Source organism: Pseudorasbora parva, chromosome 2 (genome assembly GCF_024679245.1).
Source record: "Pseudorasbora parva isolate DD20220531a chromosome 2, ASM2467924v1, whole genome shotgun sequence".
Taxonomy (NCBI): Eukaryota; Metazoa; Chordata; class Actinopteri; order Cypriniformes; family Gobionidae; genus Pseudorasbora; species Pseudorasbora parva.
The window spans coordinates 32736612-32753966 of NC_090173.1; the positions used below are offsets into that span (position 1 = coordinate 32736612).

A 17355-nucleotide genomic window follows, 5' to 3' on the forward strand; every position below is an offset into this window, starting at 1 on the left:
TGCATATCATTAGTGTAATGTCCGATTAAACACTTTTAACAAACCAAGTTTCCTATTGTGATCACAGTACATTTTACACAAATTTACCTTGCATCAAAATGATGAGAATCATTTATCAATCACATAGAAATCAAACAGCTTGCTATTCCCATGATCTGAGTAGAAGATAGTAAAGAGTCATATGTGATACATGTCTAGCATACACTTCACAAGAAACATAAGAAACTTCACAAGTTACATGAAAATATACATAATACCTTAGTATACGTTTAAGGCACCGTTGGGTGGATTAATTCATATTATTGAATCTGAGGTTTTTTAGTTTATTCCTTGTGTCTGCATTGGTGTGATGTCTTTGTTCAAAGAGCCTTTGGAATACGCGGGTCGAGGAAGGAGGTGGGCGAAGAGGTTTCTGTATAATGTTCATATTGTTTCCGGGCCCGCTAGAAAGCTTTTAGCTATACTGTGTCCCGATAACGATTTAAAATTATGCCTGTCGGTAATAAATGAGTCCCTTCTTCATAAGGTTATACCCGCTGGTACGCTTCTAGAACAAAGAGGAAACGCGTCACGTGACTTATCTTGTCCTTGTGCAGGTTTTGAGATAACGCAGGTAAAGGGGGAGAGATGTTGTCTCTGGGCCGTTTTGGGCATCCTTGATTAGTTTTATGATCGGTTCAGGGTTCGGAGAGAGGGCCTCTGGACTGCTTTGTTGTGTCGACTCGCTGCTGGAATATACATATTCATACACTGAATCAATTTTTTTGTTTTTTGTTTTTCTGACATTCCCCAGTAGTCTTTACATACACACATAATATACTTCTTATACTTACCTTTTAGTTAATTACAGATTGTGATGATTTAGAGGTTTCTAAGAATATTACAATATTTACTGAAATAATTTGAAGACCACAGACTTTTTATCTACAGTTAAGATTTTAGGCGGAAGATTTGAAAGGAAGGGTAGCCAATTTCAGAGGCTAGAACTAGCAACTTAGCTTTGAAAGCATAAGATCCCACTCTCCCTTACGAGCATCTCCAAAGCCATGCCTCCTTCAAAACATATGAACGCACACAGCGGAGTCTGCAAACTTTACAATATAGATAATTTCAAAGCAGCTTTACAGTGATAATAGGAACTTAATGGAAGAGAGATTGTTTTTTTTTTCTGTACATCAGCTCTAGAAAAAAGTTTTTTTTTCAAAACACGCCCACAGTTATTAGCACCCTACAATTTTTTATGAGTAAAATATCTCTGAAGTATATTTCCATTAATATTCATTTTTTTAGCACACCATTGTGACTAGGAACATGAAACTGTCCAGCCAGGATTTCTTGTTTTACAGGAATATAAATATGAGGAAACGCAAAGGGCACATTTGCTTAATCTTTCATTACAATGACTAAAACCACAAAATATAGTTCTGATGTTCAGCAAAATATTGTTGAACGTCACAAAACAGAAAGTGGCTGTAGGAAAATAGCTAAAGCATAAACAATTTCCATTTCCACCCTCAGGGCAATAATTAGTTCTAATCAACTAAAGATGTTACGAATCTGCATGGAAGAGGTGTGTCTGTATTGTCTTAATGCATGGCGAGGAGGAGAGTTTGAGTGGCCAAAGACTTTCAAGGATCACAGATTAAGTGGTAATTGTGTAACTTAATTGTGTAAGTTCTCCCACTTAAAAAGATGAGAGAGGCCTGTAATTTTCATCATAGGTGCACTTCAACTATAAGCAACAGAATGAGAAAATGAGAAAGAAAAAAAAACATCCAAAAAATCATATTGTCTGTTTTTTAAAGAATTTATTTGCAATTGATGGTGGAAAATCATTATTTGGTCCATTACAAATGTTAATCTCAATACTTTGTTATATACCATTTGTTGTCAATGACAGAGGTCAAACATTCTCTGTAAGTCGGCACAAGATTTGTTACACACTGTTGCTGGTAGTTTGGCCCATTCCTCCATGCAGATCTCCTCTGGAGCAGTGATATTTTAGGGCTGTCACTGGGCAACACGGATTTTCTACTCCCTTCAAAGATTTTGTATGGGGTTGAGATCTGGACATGGGCTAGGCCACTCTAAAACCTTGAAATGCTTCTTACGAAGCCACTGCTTCGTTGTTGGGTGGTGTGTTTGGAATCATTGTCATGCTGAAAGACCCCAGCCATGTTTCATCTTCAGTACCCTTGCTGATGAAAGGAGGTTTTTTCTCAAAATTGGACAATACATGGCCCCATTCATTCTTTCCTTTATACGGATCAGTCGTCCTGGTCCCTTTGCAGAAAAACAGCCCCAAAGCATGATGTTTCCACCCCCATGCTTCACAGTAGTTATGGTGCAACTCAGCATTTTTGAGTTTTTATTAAAAAGTTATATTTTAGTTTCATCTGAACATATGACAGTCTCCCAGTCCTCTTCTGGATCATCCAAATGCTCTCTAGCAAACTTCAGACAGGACCAGACATGTACTGGCTTAAGCAGGGGGACACGTCTGGCACTGCAGGATTTGAGTCCCTGTCATCATCGTGTGTTACTGATGGTAGCCTTTGTTACTTTGGTCCCAGCTCTCTGCAGGTCATTCACTAGATCTCCTCGTGTGGTTCTGGGATTTTTGCTCACCGCTCTTGTGATCATTTTGACACCACGGGGTGAGATATTGCATGGAGCCTCAGATTGAGGAAGATTATCAGTGGACTTGTATGTCTTCTGTTGTCTAATAATTGCTCCCACAGTTGATTTCTAAACACCAAGCTGCTTACCTATTGGAGATCTAGTCTTCCCAGCCTGGTGGAGGTCTACAATTTTGTTTCTGGTGTTCTTTGACAGCTCTTGATCTTGGCCATAGTGGAGTTTGGAGTCGGACTGTTTGAGGTTGTGTTTTTTATATCCTAACCCTAACCCAGGTGCCATTTATACAGGTAACGAGTGGAGGACAGAGGAGCCTCTTAAAAAAGAAATTACAGGTCTGTGAGATACAGAAATCTTGCTTTTTTTAGGTGACCAAATACTTATTTTCCACCATAATCAGCAAATTAATTGTTTAAATATCAGACAATGTGATTTTCTGGATTATTATTTTTTTGCTCATTCTGTCTCTCATGATGAAAATTACAGACCTCTCTCATCTTTTTAAGTGGGAGAACTTGCACAATTGGTGGCTGACTAAATACTTTTGCTTCACTGTATAATAAAATCAAACAACCTCCATCACATGTTGTATGGGAGGGTTTCAAGAAAAATCTGTTTTGCTCATCCAGAAACAAACTCCAGCATAATCAATTGTCAGACATGATCTTCAAACAGGACCTGGTTCTGTGGTCAGATGGAACTATAAAACAAGCTTTTTTGCGTAAAATCCACCAGATACTGCAGGATCTTTAATGGTGTGAGTTTGTTTTTGTTTTTTGCTGGAGGTCCTGGACATCTAGTTCATATACATGGTATTATGGATTCTAGCAAATACCATTAGATAAAAAATCTAAACATGATGGCCTCTTCTAGAAATCTAATCTGGCTGGATCTTCCATCAGGACAATGGCCCAAAACAAACATCAAAATCAAAATATGTCACTGAGCACAAAATGAAGCCATGACCATTCTAGTTCCCTGACCTGAACCCTATAAAAAATGAGTGGGGTGAACTGAAGAGAAGAAGCACTAACATGAGGCTGTGAATCTGAAGATCTGGAGAGATTCTTTACGAGAAATGGATTCTTTAAGAAATGGTCTCTGATCTCTGTTCTCCAAACTCATTAGGTATTATACATGAATATTCAGAGCTATTATCTTGACAAAAGGAGGTTGCAAAAAGTATTTAATAAAAGGGTGTCTATAATTATGTCCAACGTGTTTTGAAGAAAGCATTTATTTCATAATGTGATTTACCCCCCACTTTCAATTATTTTACTTAATGTTAGATATTTGTGATTTTTTTAAATAAAAGATAAAAAAGATAATGGCAATAATTCTAACCATGAATTATGGTGTACATTAATAACTATGTACCTATGTGTGCAGGTACATAGTTTTACTTTACAAAATGACTGTCAAATTACTTGTCTGGCATGCATAATGCAGTGTTTCTAGTCATAAGGCATGATATACCACACTCTAAAAAAAATGCTGGGTTAAAAACAACCCAAGTTGGGTTGAAAATGGACAAACCCAGAAATTGGGTTTGTTTGAATGGTTCATTGGGTTTAAACAACTCAGTTTCTGGGTTTGTCCATTTTTAACTCAACTTGGGTTATTTTTAACCAAGCATTTTTTTTAAATGCATTAAAATCACCATACTGATAACAAAAATTGACTAAGTATAAGTATTTTTTGTAAACGTTTATTTTGTTTCTTTCTTTTGTGTTTTTAAAAGTTTCAACTCAGGTATGGTGCGGCTGTCCATGTAGGTATAGTTCTGAGTAATGTTTGGCTACCTCTGTCTCACAGACTAGACTATGAAAGGTAGCTTTACTGAAATGTGTGCTGGAAAATAACTATTATTAACCAAGAACCCAGTAATTAGTCTTAAGGTCAATGATAAACTGGCCAAGCTAGTATTACTCAACACTGGAATTCCTCCTGTGTATGATTGTAGTGATGCTTGACAGATAAGGTTTTTTTTATGTTTATGATAAGCCTAACGTGCATCCGTAAGTTGTGTGTTGCATTATGTTAAATGCTTTGTTTATCAATTATCAGTGATTGTGTTTGTGACTTTGATGTATTTTTGAGTAATTGAATTAAGCTGCTGAGTCATTTAGGTAATAGTAACATTTCCTGTGTTTTTTTATTTGGTTGTTTTTTCCAGGGGCTTGGATCATGACGTCAGGTCTGAGGGAGGGTGTTGGCCGCTGTGTAGGTGAGGCAGTAAGGGATCATTGTGCAACAGCTTCATCTCTTTCCCAGGCCAAAGTTATTGCCGTTGGTGTTGCGCCCTGGGGCTTGATTCACCAACGTCAGCAACTCATAAACCCACAGGTACTTAGAGTTTATTCTGGTCCATTATGAACACTTAACATGAAAGCAACATTAAAAATGTAACATGTCCATAGTTATGTGATTAATAGAGATAGACCCTGATTAAACTGATTAGATCCAAGTTAATATTTTTACAGAACTTTATAGTTCACAATTAAATTAAATTAAATTAAATTAAATTAAATTAAATTAAATTAAATTCAATTCAATTCAATTCAATTCAATTCAATTCAATTCAATTCAATTCAATTCAATTCAATTCAATTAATGATAATGGTAAAAATAAGAATTATTTAAGTGAATTTAATATTTAATTGGTATCATATATTATAATTTATATTATTATTTTAAAATATTTACTACAAAATAATTAATAGTTGATTTTAGATATTGCTTATTGGAACACTTATTGGAACACATATTATTGTATGGACCTTTTTTCACAGACTCTGATAATGCATTTAACAGTCATCAGCATCGTAAATCCATTGTAAATCCATTGCAAGTTTTTTACATTAATTTTGTATGTACATTTATAACACTACACTTTATATTATATTACCTTTGCATCAAATTAGAACAAAATTCTTAATGCTGCTGTGAGGATGTTTTGAATACAGCGGCTGTAGGAGTACCATTTCTGAGAAAACTGGAAATGTGGAAAGGATCAAATGGGCATAATAAACATTATCAATGATTTTTTATTTTTTTTGTGATTTAAAGGGTTAGTTCACCCAAAAATGAAAATTAGCCAATGTTTTACTAACCATCAAGTCATCCTTTATTATGACATTCTTCTTTCAAACGAATACAATCTGAGTTATATTTAAAAAGTCCTGATTCTTCCAAGCTTTATAATGGCAGTTACTTGTTGTTTCATTTTTGAAGTCATGTTTCATAAAAGTGCATCGGTCCAATATAAAAAAACTCTCTTAAAAATTATCTTTTTTTCTCTAGTCATTCAGGTATTACAGAATTTTTTTTCTGTTTTTCTACTGTATAGGCAACCAAGTTTTACCGAAAGACCAGTATGCCAGCGTCGAAGTACTTCTTTAAATGTAGTTGAAAAAACTGCTCAGAGTAGCAAAGTTATGTCTAGTACACTTTATCTAGTACGAGTCCATATGAAATGCAGACATTTTAAATGCAGCTCAGTGCCCAGATACTTTTTACAGAGTTTACAGTAGCATTTCAGTAATGTCATAAAAACCTGAATAGTGTTTTGAACTTTTATAGGACTTTGCCTAGGCTGCTCTGTAAAATGTATTGTTGGTTATTCTTTACAAGGGTAGCTTCCCGGCTCGGTACTATGTGCGCAACATGACCCATGAATCCAGCTGCCTGGACAACAACCACCAGGCATTCCTCCTAGTGGATGATGGGAGTGTAGGCCACAGAGGGAGGGAGACAACATTCAGAGCCAACCTGGAGGACTTCATTTCACATCAGCGCACTGGCATCTGGGGTAAGAGAGAAATCACTAATAATATGTGGTCATTGACCAATGAGCACAACAGCAAATTCCCAAATCATTAGTTAGTTAAGTTATTGTCCTTCTAGATTTTCACCAAGCAGAACTTCATCTTTGACAGCATAAAAATACAAACATTTAACACGTATATAGCCATGTATACACAAACAGAAATATGAACAACATGTAAAATAATATAATACATAATAATATAACACAATAATTAAGGATTTGTATTAAAACAGTCATTGTCAATGGAACAAATGTTCTTTTATACATGTTCCATTTAAGCCAAGGGTATACTCAGCGGTTGAGTTTGAATCATCAGGGACTGATGACACATGAACGATTCAAATGCATAAGGAGTCATATGCTCTCGCTGTATTTTGATGGCATACGGCGATTGGTCTGCACAGCACCGATGCATCTCGAACAAGCCTTTAAAGCTACACTGTGTGATATTTTTCCCCATCTAGCGGTGAAAAGGTATATAACCATCCAGTGAATAATAGTTCTCTTTCATCATCTCGTTTCGAGATCCACCTATGGGAAGGGCATCCGTACCTGACCTCTGCAGAAGCATCCAATTGCACCAAGTCTGACAAGACAGGCAGGAGCGCGCAACCAATGCCCAGTAAGGCCCCACCCCTTACCAGCGGGCATATATGGGCTGCATACGCTACTGTACATCAGTTGACATTCGCTTCTCGCGATCTCTGCACTGACACAGTTCGGTTAGATTTGCGCTGCTCACTTATTGTCTGCAGGAGGAAATATCGCCAGATCAGCCTCCACCGGGCGTGACAGTTCTATTCTGCCACATTCTGTGTCTGCATTCGGAGCCGCTCGCGCTCTCGTCCGTCTTCCTGTTCCACGGCTGCCGCCACGGACCTTTCTGAGTTTTTCGCGGGTATGTCGCTCTCTCAGTCTTCTCCTTCTGTGTCTAGCCTGTTACGGGCCTGCCCGGCCGCGTGTGGGTCTCTTATCGCCGCTAAGGATTTTCACCCTTTCTGTGTGGTCTGCTTGGGCCTCAAGCACGCAGAGGAGGCAATAGAGAACCCGGAGAACTGCAGTTACTGCCTGGTACTGCCTAAGAAACTCCTGCGACACCGCCTTAAAGTTGCCGCTACTCAGTGTGGCGAGCTCGACTTGTCGTACTCGGATATGGAACACGGCGACGACAGCGCGCTACCGGGGACCTCCCGGGGCGCGACGGCTCTTGTTTTGGCTGACCAGCCCAATCCTGAGTTCCCCGAAGAGGACATCTTCACGGGTAACCTCCCGCTCGCCGACGATCTTGCCGGGTCCGGTGATTACGACGATGCGGGCCTTCTTGAAATTTCGGAGGACGAGGAGGCCATCCCGCCCTCTGTTATTCCCCAGGCTAGCGCCCCCACGGCCTTGCCTCAATCCATCCTCCTGGATGTGTGTGAGCGAGCGGCCACTCGTCTCAACATTAAATGGCCGGCTCCACAGAGCGCCACCGACCAGGAGAGGGATATTTATGACGGTAAAGAGCCCCCCCCGGCCCGAGGAAAGAACTCTTTCCCGTTCTTCCAGCGTGCGCTAAGCACATGAGGCACTACTGGAACGACCCGCTCGATCTTAAACACGGTCTCGCGGGGCTGGAGGTTAAAGATATGGCGGCTCGCGGCATGGGCGAACCGCCTGCCATTGAGCCCTCCATTGCCAGACACCTCAACCCAGTCCAGGGAGGGCTGCCCGCCCCCCCGAAGCCCCCTTTTTCTGCCTCGGTGCACCAGGCCGTTTATAAATCCTCGGCCTTGGCTGTTAGGACTCTGAATGTCTCCTCCCTCCTTTCCGCTTACCAAGCGGAGATCCTGGACGATCTGGGCCAGCAGTTAGATAAGGGATCTTCTCCCTCTCCTGCACTGTGGAAGGAGATCATCACGGTTAACGACCTCGTTCTCCGTAATGCTCGTCAGGTCGTCCAAACCTGCGGGCGCTCTATGGCGCTTTCCGTGGTAGGAGAGCGCTCGCTCTGGCTCAACCTGTCTGGTCTCCCGGATAGCGAAAAGAAACGTATCGCAGGCACCCCGGTAGAGCCCGGCCGGGTTCCCCTTCTATCGAGGGGGAACCCGCTCTTCGGAGATTGGCACCTCCACCCTCAGATAGTAGACATGATATGGATGAGGCTACGGGCGCCCGTAGATCTGTTCGCCTCGCGCGAAAACAGCCATTGTCCTATGTTCTTCTCGCTAAAGGACTTGGACGCGCCCCCTTAGAGGTGGACACACTGGCCCACCCGTGGCCCAGAGTGCTGCTGTATGCCTTTCCTCCCATGTGCCTGATAATTCTCACACTGGCCAGGGCGAGAGAGGGGTTTTTTTCTCTCATCCTGATAGCACCCAGGTGGCCCAAAGCGCCGTGGCTGGCATGGATAATCCCTCTGTTGTATGCCCAGCCGTGGTGCCTCCCCCTCCGCACAGACCTATTGTCTTAAGCGAACGGGGAGATTTATCACCCACACCCGGACAGGGTAGCTCTCTGGGCTTGGCCCGTGAGAGGACGAACCTAAGCGCGTTAGGGCTTCCCCCGCGCGTGGTGGCTACTATACAGAATGCCAGGGCCGTTTCTACACGGTCCTTGTATGGCTGTAAGTGGCAGGTGTTCGATGAGTGGTGTGATGGGCGGGGTCTCACGTCATATCAGTGCTCAGTCGCTGATATCTTGTGTTTCCTCCAAGACCTTATGGATAAGGGCAGGTCTTTTTCCACTATTAAGGTCTATCTGGCAGCTATCTCTGCTTGTCATGTGGGTTTTGAGGGCTCAACGGTTGGGCAGCATTCTCTAATCCGCAGATTTATGAAGGGCGCCCGTCGCTCGTTGCCAGTCAATAGGAGAACGATCCCTGAATGGGACCTCTCCATGGTGCTGGAAGCTCTGTCTCAATTCCCTTTTGTGCCTCTGGGGAATATTCCCCTTAAGTTGCTGTCCTTCAAAACAGCCTTGCTCTTGGCCTTGGCGTCAGCCAAACGTGTCAGTGAGTTACATGCACTCTCGGTCCACCCCTCGTGCATCAATTTCTCTCTGGGTGGAGATAAGGTTTTCCTCAAGCCTAATCCAGCATTCATGCCGAAATGTTTCCCTGCGTTCACATCGGAGGTGTTGGAGCTATCCGCTTTTCACCCTCCGCCCTTTTCCTCCGCGGAGGATCAGAGGCTAAATGCCCTGTGTCCAGTCTGTGCGTTACAAACGTATGTGTCTAGGACCAGCGCGTTCCGGAAGAGTGACCAACTCTTCGTTTCATGGGCTCCTCCTCGCAAAGGGGATCCCCTGTCTAAACAACGCCTCTCACATTGGCTTGTGGACGCTATAATCTTGGCATATGAATCAAAGGGAGTGCAACCCCCAGGGAACATCAGAGCTCATTCCACGAGGGGCTTGGCCGCCTCTTGGGCTCTGTTCAGGGGAGTATCACTGCAGGATATCTGTTCTGCGGCCAGTTGGGCTTCTCCCCATACGTTTGTGCGTTACTACAGGCTGGATGTCACCAGAACCTCAGTAGCACATTCGGTCTTGGGGGTGGGGTCTTCCTAACCCTGCCTTCTTTATGTGTGACACACATAGCCTATGTTTCATGTCCTGCTTCACACCGCAGTTACGCGGTTGCGTCGGTGTGGCGAGTTCATGATTATGAGACGCGTCGTGCACCGCCCCTCGGGGTGACCGTCTTTTTCTGGCTAACAGAACCTCACTGTGAGTGTATTGGGCAATCGGGGAGCTGTCCATGTCTCTCCCATAGGTGGATCTCGAAACGAGATGATGAAAGAGAACAATAGGTTACTGTCGTAACCCCGGTTCTCTGAAACATTGAGTGGAGAGATCCACCAGCTTTGCCCCGCTTACCGCACGAGAAGCGAATATACTTACTGATGTACAGTAGCGTATGCAGCCCATATATGCCCGCTGGTAAGGGGTGGGGCCTTACTGGGCATTGGCTGCGCGCTCCTGCCTGTCTTGTCAGACTTGGTGCAATTGGATGCTTCTGCAGAGGTCAGGTACGGATGCCCTTCCCATAGGTGGATCTCTCCACTCGATGTTTCAGAGAACCGGGGTTACGACAGTAACCTATTGTTTCTGTTCCTCTCAATTCTGATTTCGTTTTAACTCCTACGGTGGCCGATTTAGTCCAAGATTAACATGGCAATCACCCTCTTCACATTCAACACGGTGCCATCAGCCGAACTACGACCACTGTTGTTTAACAGCGCTCTAGCATCAGTCAAGCGAGTGTCACTGGGTGTTTTGGTGTAGGTTCATGTTTCAGGTTTTTAGGTTTTCATGTCCACTGTAATGTTTTCATGCACTTCCTGGTTTTGTCATGTGTCATGTGACTCTATGCCCTCATGTGTTCCTGGCTCGTGTTTCTGTGTCATGTTGTCATTGGTTGATCATTGTTCACAGGTGTCCCCTGACTTGTCATTAGCCCTTGTGTATTTAAGCCCTCATATTTGCCATAGTCTTTGTCAGTTATTGTCTATATAAATCTACTGTTGGTTCTACTGTCTGTTCATGTCCAGTCCAGTCCAGTCCAGTCAAGTTTAGTTAAGTGCTTTGTTTGGTTTTGCAAAGTCTTTGTTTTATGGTTAAGGTTTTGATTTACGTTTATGTTTGGATTTAAGTTCAAATAAAAAAACTGCACTTGGGTTCTCAACCTCGCCTCTTTAGTGGATATGTTACAGCGAGTGGGTGATCTACAAGTGCTTTTTGTGAACGCTAACGGAGTGAGCCATTTTTCGAAAGGGAACGTACTCGGTTCCCTGAGAATAATTTGAATGAGTATTGCGTAGACAGCCATGCCATTGGGCTTTACTACTAGCCAAGGTCGCTTCAGTAGAATTAAACTAAATTTTATGGCAAACAAGCCACTTATATAGTTAGAAGCCCCGCCCAGTTTTCACAGGCTCTGGTATCTATTTTGCAAAATGTGCCGCGATTGGTTCGCACAGATAAGACGCATCGCCATAGGTTCATGCTGTTCCCACAGCCCAGCCAATAAACCCTTGCACAAGCTCTGCACTGTGATGGCTGTGTATTTACACTGAGTTTTAAACAAAAGGCTCCAATATTTTGGGCAAAAGGAGTTTTCCTCTAGCATCTAACATGAGTGAATATGCAATATTCGTTCCTGTTATTCTCTGGGAACCAAGGTTACGTCAGTACGTTTTTTCGTTTTCACTCTAAATTTTTGATTTAGTGAATTATTAGTAAAACCTGCTGTATTTCTATGCTATTATTAACAAAGCTGTCTTGTGTCCTTACCAGGAAGTGGCAGCATTGAGATTCCTGTTTTGTGTGTGCTGATCGCAGGAAATGCTACAATGCTTGAGGTCATAATACAAGTTTATTTAATTTATTTAATATTAATTTAAGTAATTTATTGTATTATTTGAAGATATCTAAAATGACCATTAAATGTATTTAAATATTAAAATCATTTAAAATTAATAATCTCTTTGCCACTACAGAGAGTGGATTTATCTCTGAAAAACACTACTCCATGGTTGGTGCTGGCAGGGTCCGGTTCAGCAGCAGACCTGATAGCAGGAATACTGAGGGACCTCAGCACACCCCTGAGTCCACCCGGGAGTCCCACTTTGCCAACTGCTGATGAGGAAAGCAGTAAACGTGCCAGTGTTGAGCTCAGGGACCGAGTGAGAGAGAGAATTAAGAAACATTTCCCTTCTGAGACAGACCCGGAGAAGCTTGTGGATCAGGTGAGTGTACAGCGAGAGAGTGCATGCATGTGCAGGATGAAGATATTTTCTTTACTTTTACTTACTTTTTTTCTTTTTCAAACAGGGACTTAGTATCTATCACAACAGAGATCTGATCACTGTGTTCCGTGGAGACAAGGAAGGCCCAGATGACTTTGACACAATCATCCTTAAAGCTCTTGTAAGAGGTGAGATTAAATCACCTGCTTTGTGAATTCAACATTTTTACAGCACGTACATGTGGGCTTATATGTGTGTGTGTTCAGCCGCTAAACGGGATTCTAATGATGCTAGCGAGTACACTGAAGAGCTGAAGCTGGCAGTGGCCTGGAACAGGGTGGATATCGCCAAGAGTGAACTCTTCAATGGTGAAGTCCAGTGGAGGGTAGGATTACTAGCAGAATGAAAGCAAATCCAACACAGTGTACAATTACTGACCAGGACCATTAGTTGAACTGTTTTGACATTACAACTTCTATTGCTTAATCTTTCTTTCAGTATGAAGACCTGGAGGAATCAATGACTGATGCGCTGGTGAACGACAAGCCCCATTTTGTGCGTTTGTTTGTGGAAAACGGTTTGAACATTCTGGACTATCTGACATACCATCGTTTAGAGGGCCTTTACAGCTCACTGTCGGACTGTGATCTGGTGGTATCCTCATTCCTCCAGAGAAGGCTGCATGAGCGAGTGGGCTTAGCAGCTTCTCAGACTCGATTATCTGTCCTACCTGATGAGAATTCCTCTTTCAAGAGCCATGGAACAACCCTCACCACACCATCTGCTGCTCGAGACCTCACACTATATGAGGTAAAATGATAGATGTTTACCTGAAAACATACACACACACAACAGACATATACATTTACAATGTCTGGCCAAAAACTAAATAAAATAAAAAAACATAAAAAATAACATCACAGCATTTATTTTCATCAAGAGGTGCATTCATTTTTGGTCAAGATCATTTATTGACAATGCAAGAGTCAAGCGCTCTGTCAAGTCTCCTCCAGCACATCCCAAAGACTTTTAAGGTATTTAAGGTCTGGACTCAGAAGTGCCAATTCATGTGTGAAAATTATTCATGCTCACTCCCAACCATTCTTTCAGTTTTAGCCTGATGAATCTTGACATTGTCATCCCGAAATATGGCAATGATGTGTCTTCCAACATGACTGGTTAAGAAATGAAAAGCTACACACTCCATCAATTAGGGTTGGAAAAACTGTTGACAAACATATAACATGCTAGAAACATAAAAATCACTGCAGTAATGATTCAATCATTGACTCTTAATCTTTTACCATTTTAAATCCAAAAAGCTACTTTTTTTGGCTGAGCTATATATATATATATATATATATATATATATATATAAAATACACTCACCTAAAGGATTATTAGGAACCCCATACTTTTGTGTTTGTGTTTTTGTGTTTGACCCTCTTTCGCCTTCAGAACTGCCTTAATTCTACGTGGCATTGATTCAACAAGGTGCTGAAAGCATTATTTAGAAATGTTGGCCCATATTGATAGGATAGTATCTTGCAGTTGATGGAGATTTGTGGGATGCACATCCAGGGCACGAAGCTCCTGTTCCACCACATCCCAAAGATGCTCTATTGGGTTGAGATCTGGTGAATGTGGGGGCCATTTTAGTACAGTGAACTCACTGTCATGTTCAAGAAACCAATTTGAAATGATTCAAGCTATGTGACATGGTGCGTTATGTGACATGGTTCCTGCTGGAAGTAGCCATCAGAGGATTGGTACATGGTGGTCATGTTCAGGTAGGCCGTGGCATTTAAACGATGCCCAGTTGGCACTAAGGGGCCTAGAGTGTGCCAGGAAAAATCCCCCATACCTTTACACCACCACCACCAGCCTGCACAGTGGTAACAAGGCATAATGGATCCATGTTCTCATTCTGTTTACGCCAAATTCTGACTCTACCATCTGAATGTCTCAGCAGAAATCAAGACTCATCAGACCACGCAACATTTTTCCGGTCTTTAACTGTCTGAATTTTGGTGAGCTTGTGCAAATTGTAGCCTCTTATTCCTATTTGTTATGGAGATGAGTGGTACCCGGTGGGGTCTTCTGCTGTTGTACCCCATCTCCCTCAAGGTTGTGGCTTCACAAATGCTTTGCTGCATACCAGAGTTGTAACGAGTGGTTATTTCAGTCAAAGTTGCTCTTCTATCAGCTTGAATCAGTCGGCCCATTCTCCTCTGAGTATCAACAAGGCATTTTCGCCCACTGGACTGCCGCATACTGGATGTTTTTATCTTTTCACACCATTTTTTGTAAACCCTAGATATGGTTGTGCGTGAAAATCCCAGTACACACATAACAAGCCGTAAACAAAACATAACATAAATCCTCACTCGTCTTCCACTATCGTCACTCCTCCTTTTATGTTCCCGTCACTCCACCGCAAGACCCGTTTGGTGCGCAGCTGGCTCTCATTCGCACTCGTCACCGGCCCGCTCTCATTGTCCCTCGCCTTGCTGCTTGCCACATCATGTTAGTTGCGAGGTGGGGCCTCCATGGATCAGAATTTTTTTGTTCATTACATCCCACAGATGCTCAATTGGATTGAGATCTGGGGAATTTGAAGGCCAAGTCACACCTCAAACTCTTTGTTGTGCTCCCTGAAACCATTCCTGAATAATTTTTGCTTTGTGGCAGGGCGCATTATCCTGCTGAAAGAGTCCATAGCCACCAGGGAATGTTTCTATTAAAGAGTGTACATGGTCTGCAACAATGCTTAGGTAGGTGGTACGTTTCAAAGTAACATCCACATAGATGGCAGGACTCAAGGTTTCCCAGCAGAACATTGCCCAAAGCATCACACTGCCTCTGTCGGCTTGCCTTCTTCCCATGGTGCATCCTGGTGCCATGTGTTCCCTAGGTAAGCGAAACACATGCATCCAGCCATAAACGTGATGTAAAAGAAACTGTGATTTATCAGTTCTGATGCTCACATGCCCACTGTTGATGCTTTCGGCTGTGAACAGGGGTCAGCATGGGCACTCTGACTGGTCTGTGGCTATGCAGCCCCATACACAGCAAACTGTGATGCACTGTGTATTCTGACACCTTTTTATCAGAACCAGCATTAACTTCTTGAGTAATCTGAGCTATAGTAGCTCGTCTGTTTTATCAGACCCCATGGGCCAGCCTTCACTCCCCACATGCATTGTTTGGCCTCCCATGACCCTTTCACCGGTTCAACACTGTTCTTTCCTTGGACCACTTTTGATAGATACTGACCACTACAGACTGGGAACACCCACAAGAGCTGCTGTTTTAGAGATGCTCTGACCCAGTTGTCTAGCCATCACAATTTTGCTCAAATCCTTATGCTTGCCCATTTTTTTCTACTTCTAACACATGATTCACTTGCTGCCTATATATCCCACCCACTAACAGGTGCTGTGATGAAGAGATAATCATTGTTATCCACTTTTCCTGTCATAATGTTATCCCTGATCATTTATATAGTACACACACTGTATTTTTTAATACTTATAATATTTTCATTTTGCAAGGATGCATTAAATTTATCAAAATTGACAGTAAAGAAATTTAAATGTTACAAATTTATGTATTTCTATTATAAATAAATGCTGTACTTTTCAAATTTTCCATCTCTCAGGTTTCACGGGTGTTATCGGAAATCATGGAAGATGTCTGTCAGCCATTTTACTATGGCCCTCTTGGTCTACATCATGGAGTTTCCTCAAGGAAAGCAATGAAGGTACCAGCCAGTTTTTTTTAAGGTATTGGGGATTGGTGAAATGATATATGATATATAGTACACTTTAATACATTATTGATAACAGTGTTGTGATCAAAGTTTCTGTCGTCTTTTCAGCATGTGAATAAGTTGCTACTAACTGAGAGTGTGTACCGGCAGCAGCGTTGTTTGACTCCCTGGATATCTCTGTTTATTTGGGCCATTCTGCAGAATCGCAGAGAAATGTCCATCTACTTCTGGGAAATGGTATGTATTTATGTTCCCTGCATATTATTTCTAACCTCATGATTAATTGTGTCAGATATTTTGTTATAAAACGTTTGCAAATGAGTACATAAAAGTTGCATGATACAGTTATTCCCGACACTATACTGACACCTAGTGGTGTAGAGTTAGTATCACACAAAGCAGTAAAGCCAAAGTATTCCATTTTTTTGACACTGTTAAAATTTAGCAAGTGATAGTGTCCAGGAGGGTTACCAAGGTATTTAGCTTCTCTTGTGATCTTATGTTGGCCTCCATGAGGTGGTCTGCTGCATCAATACCACAGCTTTTATTATTTATCATTACTGGATTGTTTGGTCATGATATTTCACAAGGTAAGTGAGATAACGTAAGTCTGTGTTGTTAAAATTGTAATAATTTTTGTCATTCTCTCTCTCTCTCAATGTAAGGCGGGGGAGTCGGTGCTAAGTGCTCTTGCCGGGTGTAAGATATTAAGAGAGCTCTCTAAGTTGGAGACAGAGAATGAGTCCAAGCTCTGCATGAAGGAACTAGCTCAGACCTTTGAGAATCTGGCACATGGTGGGTGTGAATCAAATGAAAGATATTGCAGATGGAGTTTTCAATGGCCTCCAAAAGTCTGAGTAGCTAGTAGAAATGCTTTCACATTCTTTTTTTAAGCATGCATTTTAGGAAATTGCTTTCCACTGCACTATTTTTCTATGCAAACATGCACTAAACAGACATGTTTGACCATTGCATCACACAGCATTCTAAAAATGTGGCACTAAAATTTAAAGGAGCTAAACATATTTCTAGACCTTGCGTGTTTTCACACCCTGCGCCTCACGTTTTAAATGCAAAAATTACTGTTCTGTGTGAATTGCCCCTGTAAGTTTAAGATCTAAAATATTTCTTCAATTAATGTTTTTCAGTTTATTTCAAGGTTAAAATACAACAAAAAAAATCTCATATTTTCAATGTGATCTCAGACTTTTGTAGTCCAATTTTAAATTAATACTTTACTCAGCAGGGGATACATTCAGTTGATCAAAAGTGACAGTAAAGATGCAGTAATAATGTTTAAAAAGTCATAAAAAAATCATAAGATACTAACATTTATTTCAGTTTCCACAAAAATATTAAGCAGCACAACAGTTTTCAACATTGATAAT

General features: G+C 41.7%; 2 protein-coding genes across 2 annotated transcripts in view; both read left to right on the plus strand.

The window, feature by feature from the left end:
- Positions 1-17355, plus strand: part of trpm4a (transient receptor potential cation channel, subfamily M, member 4a) — a 43092-nt gene that overhangs the window by 8508 nt on the left and 17229 nt on the right. Inside the window, exons 6-15 of the mRNA XM_067416542.1 lie at positions 4814-4983; positions 6271-6448; positions 11744-11808; positions 11947-12195; positions 12281-12383; positions 12462-12580; positions 12694-13005; positions 15857-15958; positions 16076-16204; positions 16633-16762. Of these exons, the coding sequence (XP_067272643.1) occupies positions 4814-4983; positions 6271-6448; positions 11744-11808; positions 11947-12195; positions 12281-12383; positions 12462-12580; positions 12694-13005; positions 15857-15958; positions 16076-16204; positions 16633-16762 (1557 nt within the window). The remainder of the gene's footprint in view (positions 1-4813; positions 4984-6270; positions 6449-11743; positions 11809-11946; positions 12196-12280; positions 12384-12461; positions 12581-12693; positions 13006-15856; positions 15959-16075; positions 16205-16632; positions 16763-17355) is intronic.
- On the plus strand, positions 8852-10157 carry LOC137089510 (uncharacterized). The gene has a single exon (XM_067453105.1). It carries the CDS (start codon positions 8852-8854, stop codon positions 10013-10015), a length of 1164 nt encoding a protein of 387 aa, XP_067309206.1. The 3' UTR covers positions 10016-10157.

Excerpts from the sequence above, each read along its gene's own strand:
- LOC137089510 (XM_067453105.1), top strand. The coding sequence starts at position 8,852 with ATGGATAATCCCTCTGTTGTATGCCCAGCCGTGGTGCCTCCCCCTCCG.